A 14,908-nucleotide genomic window follows, 5' to 3' on the forward strand; every position below is an offset into this window, starting at 1 on the left:
AGCTCAAATCCCGCGCTGACGCTGCCACGCCTGACATCCCGCGTAACACGCTCGAGTTGTGGCTGTTGGTGTCACCTGAACGCCACGAACCTGAACTGAGGTGAGGCAGCAGGGAAGACAAATGCCCTGATGTCATCTGCAGTGCTCCATGGTACATCTCCCTTCTGGGAGGTCTCAAGCGGTCAGGAGCTTCAGCGATAATTTGGGTGACCTGTGCCAACTGAGTGAGTTTAGCAAGGTTCAGACTGGATGTGTTTTGCTGAGAAACACTAAATACAAGTAGTAACAACAGCTGCAGAAAACAGCACGTGCCAGAAATGAACGACAATACTCCAGAAGTTAAAAAAAAAATTATATTGTAAGTACAGTACAAAAAAGTCTGTGTATAATTATAATGCAATCTGGACCAAACAGCAAAGAAATAACAAAAATATAAAAACTGCTAAGTCTTGACAAAGTTTTCCCTATAGTACCAAATACCACAAGATACAGATTATACAAAGTGTACAAATTTTAATAAAAATACAATACAACAGGGTCGTGTGTGTTTTTCACTCTTCAAGAGTTTTCTGATGTACAGAGGACAAGGCTACAGCTGATCCCCCTGTTTCTTCAAAAGCAGATCTATCCCTTCACCACAATGCTCTCAACTGGGAAGGGCTGCAAAGAGCCAGTTATTCTGTGCTGCTCACAACAGCAGATGCTTTAACATGGGCCAGGATCTGAAGCAGGATTGGACTGCCTCCCTCCTGGGCCCTTCCTAATTCCTGGCTCACTGGGATTTGTCGTAAGTTGTTAAAACGTGTGTTCTGGTCTGATGGTCTGAGAACGTTCTGTGCTTCCTGCACTGAGAAAACCCTTCACTGTACTGAGAAAAGATCAGTCAGAGACAGACTACCTTGTACAGGCACATCTGGGGAATACGTGGCAAAGAGGCATGGGGAGAAAAACCCTCCTCCACACCCCAGGATTTAATTTACTTCTGATTTGAGGCTCAGCCACAAACAGGGACAGCTCATTTTCAACTGCCCTGATGAACAGAAGCTAGACTTGGAAGTGGAAAATGTCTGTTCTGTGATTTTAAAACTTTCCTGTTACAGAGCTGGTAAGTCCTGAGTCAAGTGGTGTTTCAGTTGTTCTACCTATCTTTACAAGATAGTCTGTTTCTACAAACCCTTAGAATCTTCCTGGTGTGTTTCCTTGCACAATGCCAATGCTTACTACTGTACACAAGTTGATTCCTGCAGGAATTGAGGTGAGGCAAACTTGATTCACATCTTCCACACACTGTTGGCTGCGGGAGAAACTTTTGCTTTTAAATTATGTATATATATATAAATATATACACACACAGAGAAATATACAGGATAAATTAAAATCTGTTACAGATATCGGTAAAAGTTAAATACATGTGATATGAACACCACATACACATACATACACACAGACAAAAGCCTGAACAGGAATCAAGTCTTCTCCTGTGGCTCCTCTTCCAGAGGAGCAGAAAACCAAACTCCAAGTATGTGGCTGGAAGGAAGGAAAACCAGTCCAATCAACCCACATGTGCCTTACTTGGCCGTAACTGCTTCAAACTGGCCGCTGGTCACTGCCTTGCAGCAGCACCACAGCTCCTGCAATAGTGCTGGTGAAAGGGATGGGGAATGAGCCATTTCACAAAACAGGTGCAAGATGAGCAGAAGCAATCCAAGTTTTTCCCATCTGCTTCTGTATTCCTCTCCATCAAAGCAGGCTGATCATGCCGTGGAAAAATCAGCAAGAGGTTCGTTCTCTCAAGCCAATGCAATGGGTTGATACATTGTGCTAATGATGATTTGAGTATGAGTCCACAAAGAAAAATTAAACTTCTTGTCATCTTCACTTCAAATGCCAGCTACCAGATCAGGCAGCTGACACTGACAACTTTCAGTTATTACTGATTGAGGAGTAAGGGGTGGAAAAAGTGACCAAGAGGCAAAAAGCTATCCAGCTTTGCCTCAAGCAGTGGATTTTAAACAGAAAAAGTTACAAATAGGGCTGGTGAAGAATTCAGTTCTATTCCTTGGTCCAAAATATATTATCATCTCTACCTGCCCATAGAATATCAGAATATTTTAGTTTGGCAGGGATATTAGGAGGTCATCTGGTCCATGTCCCTGCTTAAAGAAAGTCCAACTAGAGCAGGCTGCTGATTCAGTTTTTGAATACCATCAAGAAAGGAGAGTCAAGAACCTCTCTGGGCTACCTGTTTCAATGACCCCTACCATGGTGACAGCTTTCTTCTTTATATCGAGCAGTCCATTCTCTGTCTGCTTCCCCCACTAAATCTGAATTTAAGGCAAATATCTCAAAAGCTTTCTGAATTCTTCATACAAAATACTTTCAGCTTGGAGGACATTTCACCCACCAACACAAAAGGGTTTTCTCAGCTTAACTTCACAACTTTTCATAAAACAGAAGTCAAATAGTTACAATCCTATGTATACACTATACACATATAAAACTTTAAAAGCCTCCACATGGAGCCCTTCGAGAGCGCCCGTGTAGTGCATGTACACAAGTCAGTTATGCAGAGGTTGAGTACATCCCAGGATCCTTTCCCATCAAAGTCCAGGCATGATGTAGGCAATGTTGTCTAGTGTGTTTGACTGGGAAAAGAAATTTGGTGGTTTTTAGTGTCAGGTAATAACTGGAAATTCTTTAAAAATTACACAGGTTGAGGGTACTAAGCAGATTCACTTGTGTTACAAGTTGTCATAGGATGAGACAACCAAATCTGCCCATGGATCAGTAGGCTGATTTTCACACTTTTGGAAATGTAGGTTAACTAAACATAAAGGTAGCTCAGTAGCCTCAGTAGTGGTAAGCACCTGGAAACACTGAAAATGCTTGAGGCTCTCGCCAGGTGACCTCTGCCTTCTGAACCCCATACTTTGTTTCTGTGACCACATCATGTCAACCACAGAACAGATCAGTGATGAAGGTGATCAAAGTTGTAGCATATGAAAAAACCCTCAACAATCACAAATTCTTTATCAAATTCTGTAGAGTAAACGTAAAGAGAAAAGCTCTTAAACACACCCCCTAATAGGGTGTCATATGGAACAAAGAAGTGCCCTTCAGTTTTTTTTGGAAAACATAACAGAATTCTGAGAGTAAGTGTCCTTCTCATGCACATCAGACAAAAAGACCCAGCTGTAAGTTCTCCAGATGCAGTGTTTTAGTAAGCTCAAGCCTGTGGCTGGAGAGCTGAAGGAGGCCTTGGGAACACTACCTTAGCTGAGAGGCTGAGGAGCTGATCTGCATCAGCTGTGATTCTAGAATTTAGCAATGCCACCTACTGTCTGAAAGATAAATTGTGACACAACCTCTGGGGTTTATCCCTGACTTAAAACACCACCGTTGTTATGTATCTGACAGTGCAAATCAGATTTATTATCAACTCCTCAGCACCAGATTACAGAAGTGAAGGGTAGCTGCCCAAACTCACCTAAAGCTCCATTGCTCCTTATAACAATAAGTTGATTGAGTTTCCAATAAATGCACCACTAGTCATGAGGCGTCACTGCTCTGAATAAACTTGGCAAGCAGGAAGGAAAAAAAGCATAGGAGCTTTTTTTAAGATGGGAACACCCCACTGACTCAGCTTTTGTGCACAGAGCCAGTTTGTGGGAGTTCACAGTCTAAATTGTCATTTTTGTTCCTGTTGTTGACAATCAATTCTCTTAATGAATAAACGTTTGGGCTGCCCTATTATGACAATTCATATCCCATTTTTGTCATCCTCTCTGCCAGATTTATTTTTAGTCTCTTAACTTTTGCACACTGTATATTTTTGATTTTTGCTCCTCTCCTTTGCTGCTTCATTCATGTCTCTTGTAGCAACTATGACTACTGATTGCTGCTGCCAGATTAATCTTATGTCTACATCAGGATCCATAGATTCCACAAGCTGTTGCTAAATCAGGGCTCAATATTAAGAGTAATTTAAAGTGGAAAAGAAACTATAGTTATGCAGCTCCTTAAGAGAGAGACTGTTTTTCTTTCCTCAGAGAAGTTTTCAGCTACTTGTAGGAATCCTGAGATCACAAACTGTTTTTTATGTCACTGAAGGAAAAACAGCTTGTGTGATACAGAGCAGCTAGAAGATGGGTTTTATTTTTATGGAAAATTAGAACTTTGAAAAATACTGGCATACTTTTATTTGATTCAGATTGATTGAGTCCATCACTAAAACAGGACCTACCCACACTGCAATCAATGCTACAAATATTAGGTCAGTTGCCAGTGGGAGAAAAAAAAATGCACAATATTGTACAATGGTAATATCTGTAAGAATTTCAGTAAATATCCCTCTATAAAAGTTCATGACCAAGACAAATTTTCTTATTGCGCTGGAATTATAATTACATTACACTGATTAATCAAAAAACCTCCATTTGAACTCTCCTGAAATTAACAGTGCTAGAAGGAAAATAACCACAAAGAACTCACCAAAACATGCTTCGGGCAGCCATTCAGCTCAGGTAGTTGTGTGGTCAGACATGCCAACGGGCCCAAAGCACAGATGATTGAATCTAGGAGTACTGACAAACTTCCTGAAACAGCCACCATTCCCTAGGAGGGAGGAAAGCAAAAAAAATGGATAGGGATGAGTAGTGCAAATTGTGGTTCTTTTGCAACTGTATCCATTCTCACACAGATACAGTATCTTCAGCTCCTCCAGTCCACTTTCACTATTTACACAGTAACAAAACTGTGCCTTGTGCTTCACAGAGAGACTGCTGGGTCAAAACATTTGAGGAGTTCAGTAGGCAATGAACTGGTTGGTGCAAGATAAAGGCAGGAATCAACAGAAAACATCAGAAAGTTGTCAGCTGCATAAAACACTGCATTCCACAAATTTTTGTAATATATTTTCTGTGCCATTTCATACCATCTCTTTTGTTAACTGCATGAGTCCTAATGACAATAATGGTTTTATTTTTGAAGTTAAAGAAATGCTAAGCCTGTAACAAATGCTTTAGTCATTGTTATACTTTCAGGAAAGGGAATTTGTCTGTGTGCTTTTCTGTACTCTCGTTGCTCCTCTGATAACGATCTCAAACAGTCATACCAAAACCAAAATGCAACAACATTTATTTCACTTGTGATAAAACAAGCAAGTACAGTGGGGTGAGATAATCACACTACTTATAAAATCAGTGATATTATTTGAGACAAATATGTTTTTCTCCTTAGAGGCTGGGCTGAGCTCTGAAAGTGTACACATGTGCATGTAGTTCATAGAGTCCCTATCATTTAGCCCTAGGAAACCATAAAATGTGACATTATGTAACCAGTTAAGTTGAAACAACAGTAGCCCCTATCCAAAGCACTGGCAATATGATACTGCCAGAAAACTACAGGACATGCAAAAAAACTTCCTGGTAAAGGCTGACAGCTTTCTAAGAGGCAGAACAGTAACAGAAACTGACTAGAAATGGACAAAATAGCAAGGAAGTACCAGATCCAAGGTGAACATATAGTAAGAAAAGACTGAAGAGTTTGCTGAACTAGGAATTGTTTTCAATGACCTAGAGCTGCAAAGCACTTTTCTTTGATGCCTACTGTTTACTGAGGCATTTTATTTCACTGAAAATAAAGAGCAATGCATCAAAGAAACAGGGCATGCCATCTCTAGTTTCTCTCCCTAACAGAAAACCACTGGTTAAACTTTTAAGAAAATAAACTAATCATCCCCCTCAATGCATTGTGTAGATTACAGGACATCACTGTGACATTGCTGGTTACAGACTCACCTCTGTTTCCTGCAGTCTGTGTCCAATGAGGCTCAGAGATTCACCCAGCAACTGTAAATGTGCAGCTACATCAATAGGGTCTGTCTCAGGGGCTTTGGCTGGTGAGGAAGGCACCACCACGGTGCTGGTGGGGGATTTCTTATGAGGGGAAATCACTCCTGGTGGAGAAGCTAGAAACACACAAATTAAAATTCCATATTAATTTCTTTCACACTTTTAGTTACAAGCTTATTTACTTAGTAAAGTTCAAATCTTACAGGCATGAGATGCTTAAACAGTTCTGTTGCCCCAGTCCCATAGTCTTTGGAGTCAAAACTTTTTTTTCACATGTACAAAGCATTTATTTCAGCTGAATGCAATTGGGGAGATTTGGCATCAGAGATGCAAAACCAAGAACAAACCATCTTCCTCTAGCAGCAAACTAATGCCACCAGAACCTCTTCTCTGCCTCTTCTTATTTTACATTTCAATTCCTAAGGTGCTGAAACCAACACCATTCTATGAATCATACAAGGAAATCTTTATGAAAAATGCTAACATCATCCTTGCTCTCATAGAAAAGTTGATTGGACTCATGATTTAAACGTCATGCTTTGTGAGAAAGCAGGTAGGGAGATGAAGCAGGTTATTTCTTTTCTTTATTTCTTATTCTACAGGCAACACTACCTTCCCTGTCCAAGAAAAGTGATGAGAGCAAATACAGTGCAACAATTACCTTTCATTTTTGGTGCACCATCTGAAGATGACGCCTTTCTCTTCACAGTGGTGGCCTCTGCTTTATTCTGCTTGTGTTGGAGATACTGAGCTTTCTGTTTCCAGGTCTGTAGTTACCATGGTAAGAAAAGAAAGATTCATAATAACATTAGGTAATTCTGTTACCTGATGCCAGGACCTGGAGGCAGAATGATGTTACATAGCTAAGAGATGAAGCAATATCGTAAGAAAATGAATGCTTTTATCTTTGCAAGGGCAAGGTTTCCATACTTTCCACCTTTACATGCTTTGGGGATATAGGTAACAAATTTCAAGGCATGGTGGCAATGCTGCCAGCACATTCTGATCTAAGCATCTAGTTCACACAAATCATTTTACAAAAACACCTCACACAAACACTCACCAGTTTATCCTTCTCAGGTAGCTGCTTCCACACTTCTGCCAGTTTTTTACTTAGCTCTCCAAAATCTGGCAGAAAGAAAGAAATGTTTAAAACAAATTTGACCATAAAATCATGGGGAGAACCTAGGAAATTTACTGGCCCATCCACAAACATGTAGGAAGCAAGCCATTCCAGAACTGGAACTCTCCACACTGTCCTGAAAATGTGCATTCCTCGTACTGTTTAAAATGGAAAAAAATCCCAAACTGATACCAGGACTATGAAGACCCAGTGTATTTACAGGAAAGTGACACAATGAAGGTAACTCTTTAAGTAAAGAAAGAGCTAGCAACTTCTTTATCCAGACTCACAGCTTGGTTAAAATAAAATACAATCATGAAATCCACTCCTCCACCTTTGCCACTCTAATTCTAAGTAACATTGGCAGAGTCTTTGCATCATGTCAAAATTAAGAGGTTGGTCTGAAACAGAGACAATATGTTCTGCTAAGTAATCTGACAGGTGTATAATCAAGAGTAGAGAAGGCTGGATTATTCTCTTACCTATTCCAGGGTGCTCAGACACAATAGTTGTACGATATTCCTTACAGAACACTTGATAAGCAGACATGTTTTTCTTCTTTGGCTAGACAGAAGAAGAAAGGAAACAAAGATTTTTAATTATGATGAGACCTTCTCCAATTTAATATGAATTTGGCATATATTGAAGACTTAAATAAAGATATGGTACTTAGATAGGGAACCTTAAAAAGCAGTCTTTTACATCTTCTGGCTGAATTTAGTGTTTATGAAAGCACAGGAATCATCCAGAACTGGTCTTAGTACAAAGCTTACCTTGCAAAACTCAACAAGCTGCCATTCTAAATTCAGGATCAATGTACAACTCTGTTAAAGTATCTTAGTTTTAAAACTTAAAATAATAAAACCCAGGATCTGTTATAGTATACTATTCACAGTATCTATTATAAATCTGTCAAAACAATTCAGTCCTCATGATCATGTTCCTTGCATCCTTACAAAGTACTTCAAATTGGCAGGAAAAGAGACTGTGTAGTACATTGACAGCAAAAGTGTTACAGTTGCTGAGCTACGGTCAGGGAAAAATTCCCAAATAGAATAGGATAATGCCTCAACAGATTTGGGCTCTCTCTGCCCATTTCCTCAAGCAAAGCGTTATTTCTCTATCTGAACATGCACAAACTGCTTTCCCCCATTTACTTAACCCAGCTACAGTTATATCAACTCGTTCATATGCTAGCTACCATTTCTGCTACTCATATCTTAATGCAGTAACCATGGAAAACTGAATATATAAATACAGGACAAAACTAGGAACATGGCAGTCTACAAGAATTAGAATTTAATTTGAATACTGGAGTAAATGGGTAAATATCTCCAATTTTCAGGTAAGAGCTTGATTCCTTTTTACAGCAACTTTGATCACTAGTCCAGAAGTCTGCCTGGGAATAGCTAGAGCCATTCACATTAGAAAAATATGCAGATGTGCTTGATACATGATCTGTACCAAGCAAAATTAAGTATAACTTCCCCAGAGAACCTCTACCGGCTAAAGACTGTCTGTGCCACAAAGCCAGAAAAGCATAAATTCCTTTTGCTACAAATAGAAACCAGAGTGGCTGACACATTTTTCCAAACATGTTTCAGTTAAACCACTGATAACTGCTATTAGTTATCCTTAGTTTCAATGTAACATGCTTTTGTAATGGAGTGACTAATTCACCATTTCCCACCACCCAATTTCTATTTTCTCTCCAATTTTTCCTTACTTTGTCTCTTTCTCTGTCCTTTTCTCTTTCTCTGTCTTTTTCCTTTTCTCTTTCCTTTTCCTTCTCTCTTTCCTTTTCTTTTTCTCTTTCCTTTTCCTTCTCTCTTTCCTTTTCTTTTTCTCTTTCCTTTTCCTTCTCTCTTTCCTTTTCTTTTTCTCTTTCTTTTTCTTTTTCTCTTTCCTTTTCCTTTTCTCTTTCCTTTTCTCTTTCTTTTTCCTTTTCCCATTTCTCAGGTTTATCCTTCTCCTTGTCTTCCTTCTTCCTCCTCTTCTCACTTTGACCATCTGAGTGAAAAACAGCAGGAGGAGGTGGAGGAACAACATAGGGGGTACTGGGAGGTGGTGGTGACATTCTTACTTCTGCTACCGCCACAGGAGAGTGCCCAGAACTCTTTTTAGACTTTGAGTGCTTCTTCTCTCTGTGTTTCTCCTTGTCCTTCTTTTTCTTACTTTTTTTTGACTTCTTCTTTTTCTTGATTTCCCGGTAGGAGTCATCTATCACCAGCTCTCCAGCCTCCAACTCTCCACCAGAAGAAGAACCAGATTCTGGCGGTGCCTCCACACCTGAGATGTCATACTCGCTTCCATGGCCCTCTGAATGAAGGGAGGTGTCAGCACCAAAACTCTCTGAAGATGGATGGGAGTCTGGAGGTGGTTTGTGCTTCTTCCGGGATGACTTCAGGAAGCTCTGCAGATCGTGACCCAGCAGGAATGAGCCTTGCTCATCTCGGGTGGATTTCTTTGAAGATTTCTTTGCAGCTGCTGGTGCTGAAGAGTAGGACAAAGAATCATCATCTGCTGCACTGCTTTTCTCTTTTGGTGAAAGGATGAGCTTCATCTTCAAGCCGTCAGGTTCACGAAGAGTAAGTGTCTCCGTGTTCACGTAAAGAGGTTTCATTTTTTTAGATTTGTGGGAGCTGCTGTCATCCACTGAGTGCTCCCCACTGCTCCCACTCAGCTTCTTCTTGGGATGCTCCTTTCTGCTTTCAGAATGGCCAGAGGAAGAATGAGATGATTTTTCAGAGCTCCTCTTTGAAGACTTTGAGCTTGTGGCCAAAGGTGAGGTGATAGCCTTGATTAAATCCATGGTTGTATCAGCTGAGGATGGGCTAGAAGCTGCTTTTTTCTTTTTCTTTGATGGTAGATCCAAAGGAGAGACACCTGAAAAAGATGAAGAGAAATACACACTGAGATGACTCCCTTAAAGACAGCAAAGATGGGAAGTGAGAATCCTGTGAGCCTTATGATTAGAGGTAACAGATTTACATCCTGGCTTAAACAGAACCACAGTCAGCTCAGCACAGCCTTACTGATACAAATCAGAGGCTGTGACAGCCAAGCTGGTCAAATAATTTAAGGAAGGCAGACAGTAGGTAAGTTCTTGAAGTTTTGTCAAACTCCACTCTATTGTGAAAGAACATATTTTGATGCAAATACATCTTATTGAAATTACATCTCAAGTTTTCATGCCATTTTTAGCCAAAGTGAGACCAATGAGTTGAAAATAAGAGCTTTTTCATTCTGCAGACAGATTTTGATGAAAGATGAAATTTCAGTTTGGCTTTCTTCTTTTATTGGACCAAAAAATACCCTGAATGTGTTAAGCTTTTATGAACCAAATTGTCATTTTCTGGCCAACTTATTACTTTTGAGAATAACTGAATAGAAAAGTAATTATTTTTCAACCTCAGACATTCTATTTTTATAAATTCAGAGAAAGTTATACTATCTGTAAGTATAACTAGGTTGTAATGCAATAGGAAAAAAAGAAAAGCAAATGTCAAATGGGAATGTATGGGTAAGAAAACTGTGACTTGTCAATGAAAAGGGGATGGAAGATCTCTACCCCCAGCAATGGCCATTTGTTAAGATGGACTCTGAAAATATAATTCCCTAATCTTCTGCTGTCTGATGCTGATCAGTGTTAGGTTTCTGATTACTTGCTCTAAGGCAAGATGTACTGTTGTCCTATAAGATGCTAACCACAAAGCTTGATGAAACTGGTTTAAGAGCATTCTTTCCTCAAAGTCATGATTTGTTAGCCCCTTACCCTGCTGGATTACTACCTTACCTCTGTAGCAGAACTCATCAGAGGAGTGTTTTCTCTTCTTTTTGTGAGATTCTGTCCCTGGAAAAAACTCACTGTCCTGGAATAAGAAGAAAAAAGTTGCCATGTCATCTAATTATTATCTGTGTCTTGATCAATTTACTAATCTGAAACTGAAGCTCCTCTACAGAATTCTATCTGCACGGTAGAAGATTTTAATTTCAAACTTGAACTTGCTTTCCAGATGGAAAAAAAGTCACTAGATAGTCACCTTTCAGCTAACAGCAGAAATTTTAGGTCAAAGAGGAAAGTTTTGAAGAAACTTAAGTTGCCACTATGTGATTTCAAGAGTTAAGGCCCCAAAGAGGTGAAAAGGGCAAGTTCATTCCTCTCAAGAGCTATCGTTTCAGGCTGTCTGCAGAATCAGGAAGACAACAGTGCATCAGTTAATATTCCACCCATCCTTTGTTGGCCACTTACACAACTGTAAATGCTGCATTTTAAAAAAATGTGTGTAAGAAGTTACTCATGGCATCTTGTGACTTGCAAGGCTCTACATCAACACTAGGACATTAGTCCTTCCACCTTATTTTCTGAGGCCAGAAAAATCAGAATCAGGGATTGATCTCCTCCTTTTCCCCAGGAAAGTTACTGAACAATAAAGGACATGATTAGCTACTCTTACCATCTTCTACATACATTTCCTAAAAAAGGACAAGAAACCCATTCCATCACTACCTTTACACATCTCCTTACACCTTGAACCTTCTCTCTGAGGGTTCCTACCTGAGTTGTTACCTCATCTTCCTCTTGCAGAAGATCCTTGTAGGAGCGTTTCTTCTCTCGCTGTATCCTGCTAGGTGCCAGCCCGTCATCAACACTGCGGTGACTCTCTAGGAACTCTGTGATTCATGGGAAATATGGAAAAAGGAAGAAATTAAATACCTCGTTAAGGAATGATAGACAAGTGGACTGTGCACAAAACAAGCTAACAGAGGACACTGGCACAGAGTGATGCACAAAACCCAACAAGCACAGAGGCCTGAAAGACAACAGTTTGTACTGTCTGACCAGAGGGATGAGACTTGGTGCTCTAACATAATCCTTCCAGATCTATTTTCTAATGGTTGGATATTCCTTCCTAGAGACAAGTGGACCTAGAAATGTGACCATGACTAAATGTATCATTATCCCTGTCCCATTGACCTGGCAGGGAGAAGAGAGGCTGCAGTGACAGAGTTCCCAATCAAGGTGCCTACATTAGGAAATACCACCCATTTCTCTCAAATTCTAATCCCAGTACTTTACACCCAAAAGTCAAGGGCTTGGGATCCCCCAGTAACTTGGCCAGGTTAAATTTAGGGGCTCCACAGCACACTAGGCCTGGCAAGGACTGCAAAGGGCACCCTTTTTGGGTTTTGTTTTTTTTTTTTTTAACAAATGCCTCTGAGATTATGAAGCAGTCATACCTTCTTTCTTCTTGGCGCCATCATAAGCCATGGTGATCCTGCAGAAGCCTGTGAATGAGTTGCCACGTCTGGGCTCCTTCCCCCGTTCCCATCTATAGGAAAAGGTCTGAGAAACAGAGAATGAAAATAACCCTTCTGTAATGAAGAACCACTGTGTAGATTGGGAAACTTTCTCTGAACCAAATCAGGATTCTCTAGAAGATAGTGGGAAAGGAAAGGTGTCTGCCTTCTGGTGGGCTCTGGCCACTCTTCAGGCTTGACAGATTTAGAGTTTTTTTATTAAAAATTGATGTTTTATTATTTTAAAGATAGAAAATACCACCTCTTTCTTATAAAATATCTAACTCACTGAAGTAATTTATTAGCAAAACCAGAAAGAGGGTGAGAAGACAACTGAGTTTGATTTTCATGACACACAAAACTGTACCCAAACTGTGTAAAAGCAATTTTTTGTCAGGAGCCACTGTAGCCAAGAGTGGGATATTTACAGAGATTTCAAACCCTTGAATCTCAGATGAAGCAAGGGAAAAGAAGGGACCAGGCAGAAATAATTAAATTGTAAAAGAATTATTAATTTTTTTAACCAGAGGATCACACATTTTGTATTAAAGGCATGCATCCTCCTGATGTGTTTCCCAAAGTACCACTGCAGCCATTCTGAATGCCAGCCTGGGAGAGGGGATGGCAGAGAGCACTCCTGTTATCTAGGCTTGCAGCAATCCAACCTCTGCTCTCCATGCTTCAGGCTCCTCTAACTGAGTCACTGTTCCAGCTATGGGCACACAGCAGGACAGTGCTGCTGTGCAACAGTCACACTCTGGCTCTCTCAGAGCAAACAGCTTTTGTTCCTCAGCCAGTGGCCAGCTTAGCAAGATCGATCTTCTGCTCCTGTGGGATTAAACCAACCACCCTCAGCTGCCTTGGTGTGTTTGTGTGTGCACATGTGTAAACATCCAGACACAAGGACCATGCAGCTTGTTCATCCTAGCTGGCATGGTCATCTTGCCACACTGATGCTGCACTGGAATACCTTGGGAGCAGGGAACTTGTGTTTGCACATCCCTCAGGCACCTCGATTTCATAAACAACTGTCTGAGGCTGACAATGTGAAACATATTCATCCTATAGTGGCTACTTAAGTGACACAACAAAGTCACAACTAAATCAAGCTTACAGTTACATGATACGTTTCTGTTTAAATTCATAGGAATACATGTTATTTTTCAGGTTTTGGGAAAACTGCAGACTGTCAAGTCAGGACTCTGACCTTTATACATTGCCAGTATAATGGCAAACCCAACAATTTTACCCAACATGAGCACTGCACCTGGCAATAAAAAAGAGCATCTTGCCACTTGTGGGCTCGGGATCTTGAACCAGACATTGTCAACATTTTGTGATGTTCCTCTGTCACACAGACTTCAGTGGGAACACACACAAGACCAAAGCACTGTGCTCAAGATGGTAAGGACCTAATACAGGTACTGCTCAGCAAAACAAAGCTGAAGACAGTAATTCATGAATGAATGACTTGGAGAGTCTAAGATTTCTTCGTACCTACATGAGTACCTTTTAGTTTCTCTGTAAAGCTTATCTGCTTGGCAGGTACAAAGGCTGGCAGATACTGCCCAAAGGGGCTCACAGAAGAGACCTCCAATCCGCCAAAAATAAAAAAAAAAATACCCTTAGCTACTCTCATCTGTAAACCTCGACAAGGTTCCCCTGCTTCAGATTCCTAGATTTCAGCAGCGATGGCACAGGCTCGGCGGGGCAGCTCTCCCTTCACGCCTCCCATCCCTTCACGCACATGACAGCCGGTTCCCGGCCCAGCCTCGCTGTCTCGCAGCCCCGGGGCTCCGCACGGAGCTCGCTGCCGCTGCCCCCAGGCCGCGGCTCCCTGCCCCATTGATTTCCCGCGAGGGCTGCCGTGCCGCCGGGCACTGCGAGGGCAGCTGAGCATTGCTAGCGCAGCCGTGCCGCCGGGCATTGCAGGGCGCGCTCCGGGCAGGGCCCTCAGCGGGCTCGGAGCGGCGGCCGGCCCGCGCTGCGCATGCGCCCCGACACCCCCCGGCCCCGCGCCCCGCCGCCGCCTCCGTTCAAAGCGGGCTCGGCCGCCCCGCTCCCGCCAAGCGCCCCCTCACCCCAGCGGGCTCCAGCCTCACGCCAGCCCGCGGCTCCGCCCCTGCAGCACGCCCGGGGGCGCCCCGACCGCGGGGCCGCCCAGCGGCGACAAGGCCGGCCGGCGCCGAGCCGCGGCCGCAGGGTGGGGAGGGCCGCGGCCGCCTCACTCGGCCCCGCCGCTTCCCGCCGCGCCGCCGCCCGCCGCCGCCATCTTGGACAGGGAGACGAGGCACCCGCGCCAGGCCCGGCCAGCCGAGCGCCGAGCGCATCCAACGGGGTGGGGGGAGGGCGGGGTGCGCGCTTGCCGAGCGCATCGATGGCGCGGGAGGCGCGAGTCCCTCGGAGGCAGCGACACTCGGGGACACCGTGCCGGGGCTAGGCCTCACCCACCGCCGGGACAGGGGTCTGACCCTCCTGCCCCCGGCTTGGCGCAGCCTCCTCTGCGTGTGTGCTGTGCCGGCGCAGCTTCCCCTCTCCCATCGCCCCTGTGTGTCAGTTGTTGGCTGCTTGTCGCCGCCGCGGTGGGTCAATGGAAAGGGTGAAATGCTATTGTTAAACAGTGACAGAGCCA

At 42.6% G+C, this 14,908-nt stretch overlaps 1 protein-coding gene across 2 annotated transcripts; it reads right to left on the reverse strand.

Moving 5' to 3' along the window:
- Window positions 1-339: 339 nt before the first annotated feature.
- Window positions 340-14,557, reverse strand: HMGXB4 (HMG-box containing 4). Of its 2 annotated transcripts, none has more exons than XM_085048903.1 (11): window positions 14,358-14,557; window positions 12,217-12,322; window positions 11,534-11,649; window positions 10,772-10,847; window positions 8,702-9,861; window positions 7,458-7,539; window positions 6,916-6,980; window positions 6,514-6,619; window positions 5,799-5,968; window positions 4,492-4,614; window positions 340-2,645 (listed from the first exon to the last, which is right to left on the reverse strand). In XM_085048903.1, exons 2-11 carry the CDS (start codon window positions 12,245-12,247, stop codon window positions 2,601-2,603), a joined length of 1,974 nt encoding a protein of 657 aa, XP_084905029.1. In that variant the 5' UTR covers window positions 12,248-12,322; window positions 14,358-14,557; the 3' UTR covers window positions 340-2,600. The 2 variants fall into 2 exon arrangements, with proteins under 2 accessions (XP_084905029.1, XP_084905028.1); XM_085048902.1 differs by lacking the exon at window positions 14,358-14,557 and adding an exon at window positions 13,786-14,079.
- Between the last annotated feature and the right edge of the window lie 351 nt (window positions 14,558-14,908).

This window comes from Lichenostomus cassidix, chromosome 1Aa (genome assembly GCF_008360975.1).
Source record: "Lichenostomus cassidix isolate B80296 chromosome 1Aa, HeHo_3.0, whole genome shotgun sequence".
Classification (NCBI taxonomy): Eukaryota; Metazoa; Chordata; class Aves; order Passeriformes; family Meliphagidae; genus Lichenostomus; species Lichenostomus cassidix.

What these genes read in the sequence shown, in the direction of transcription:
- HMGXB4 (XM_085048903.1), bottom strand. Translation starts at nt 12,247, where the DNA reads ATGGCTTATGATGGCGCCAAGAAGAAAGAAG. An exon ending in AAGATGAGGTAACAACTCAG is followed by an intron (nt 10,848 to 11,533) that starts GTAGGAACCCTC and finishes TTCTTATTCCAG; the next exon opens with GACAGTGAGTTTTTTCCAGG. An exon ending in AGGACAGAGAAAGAGACAAA is followed by an intron (nt 7,540 to 8,701) that starts GTAAGGAAAAAT and finishes TCTTCTGTCTAG; the next exon opens with CCAAAGAAGAAAAACATGTC.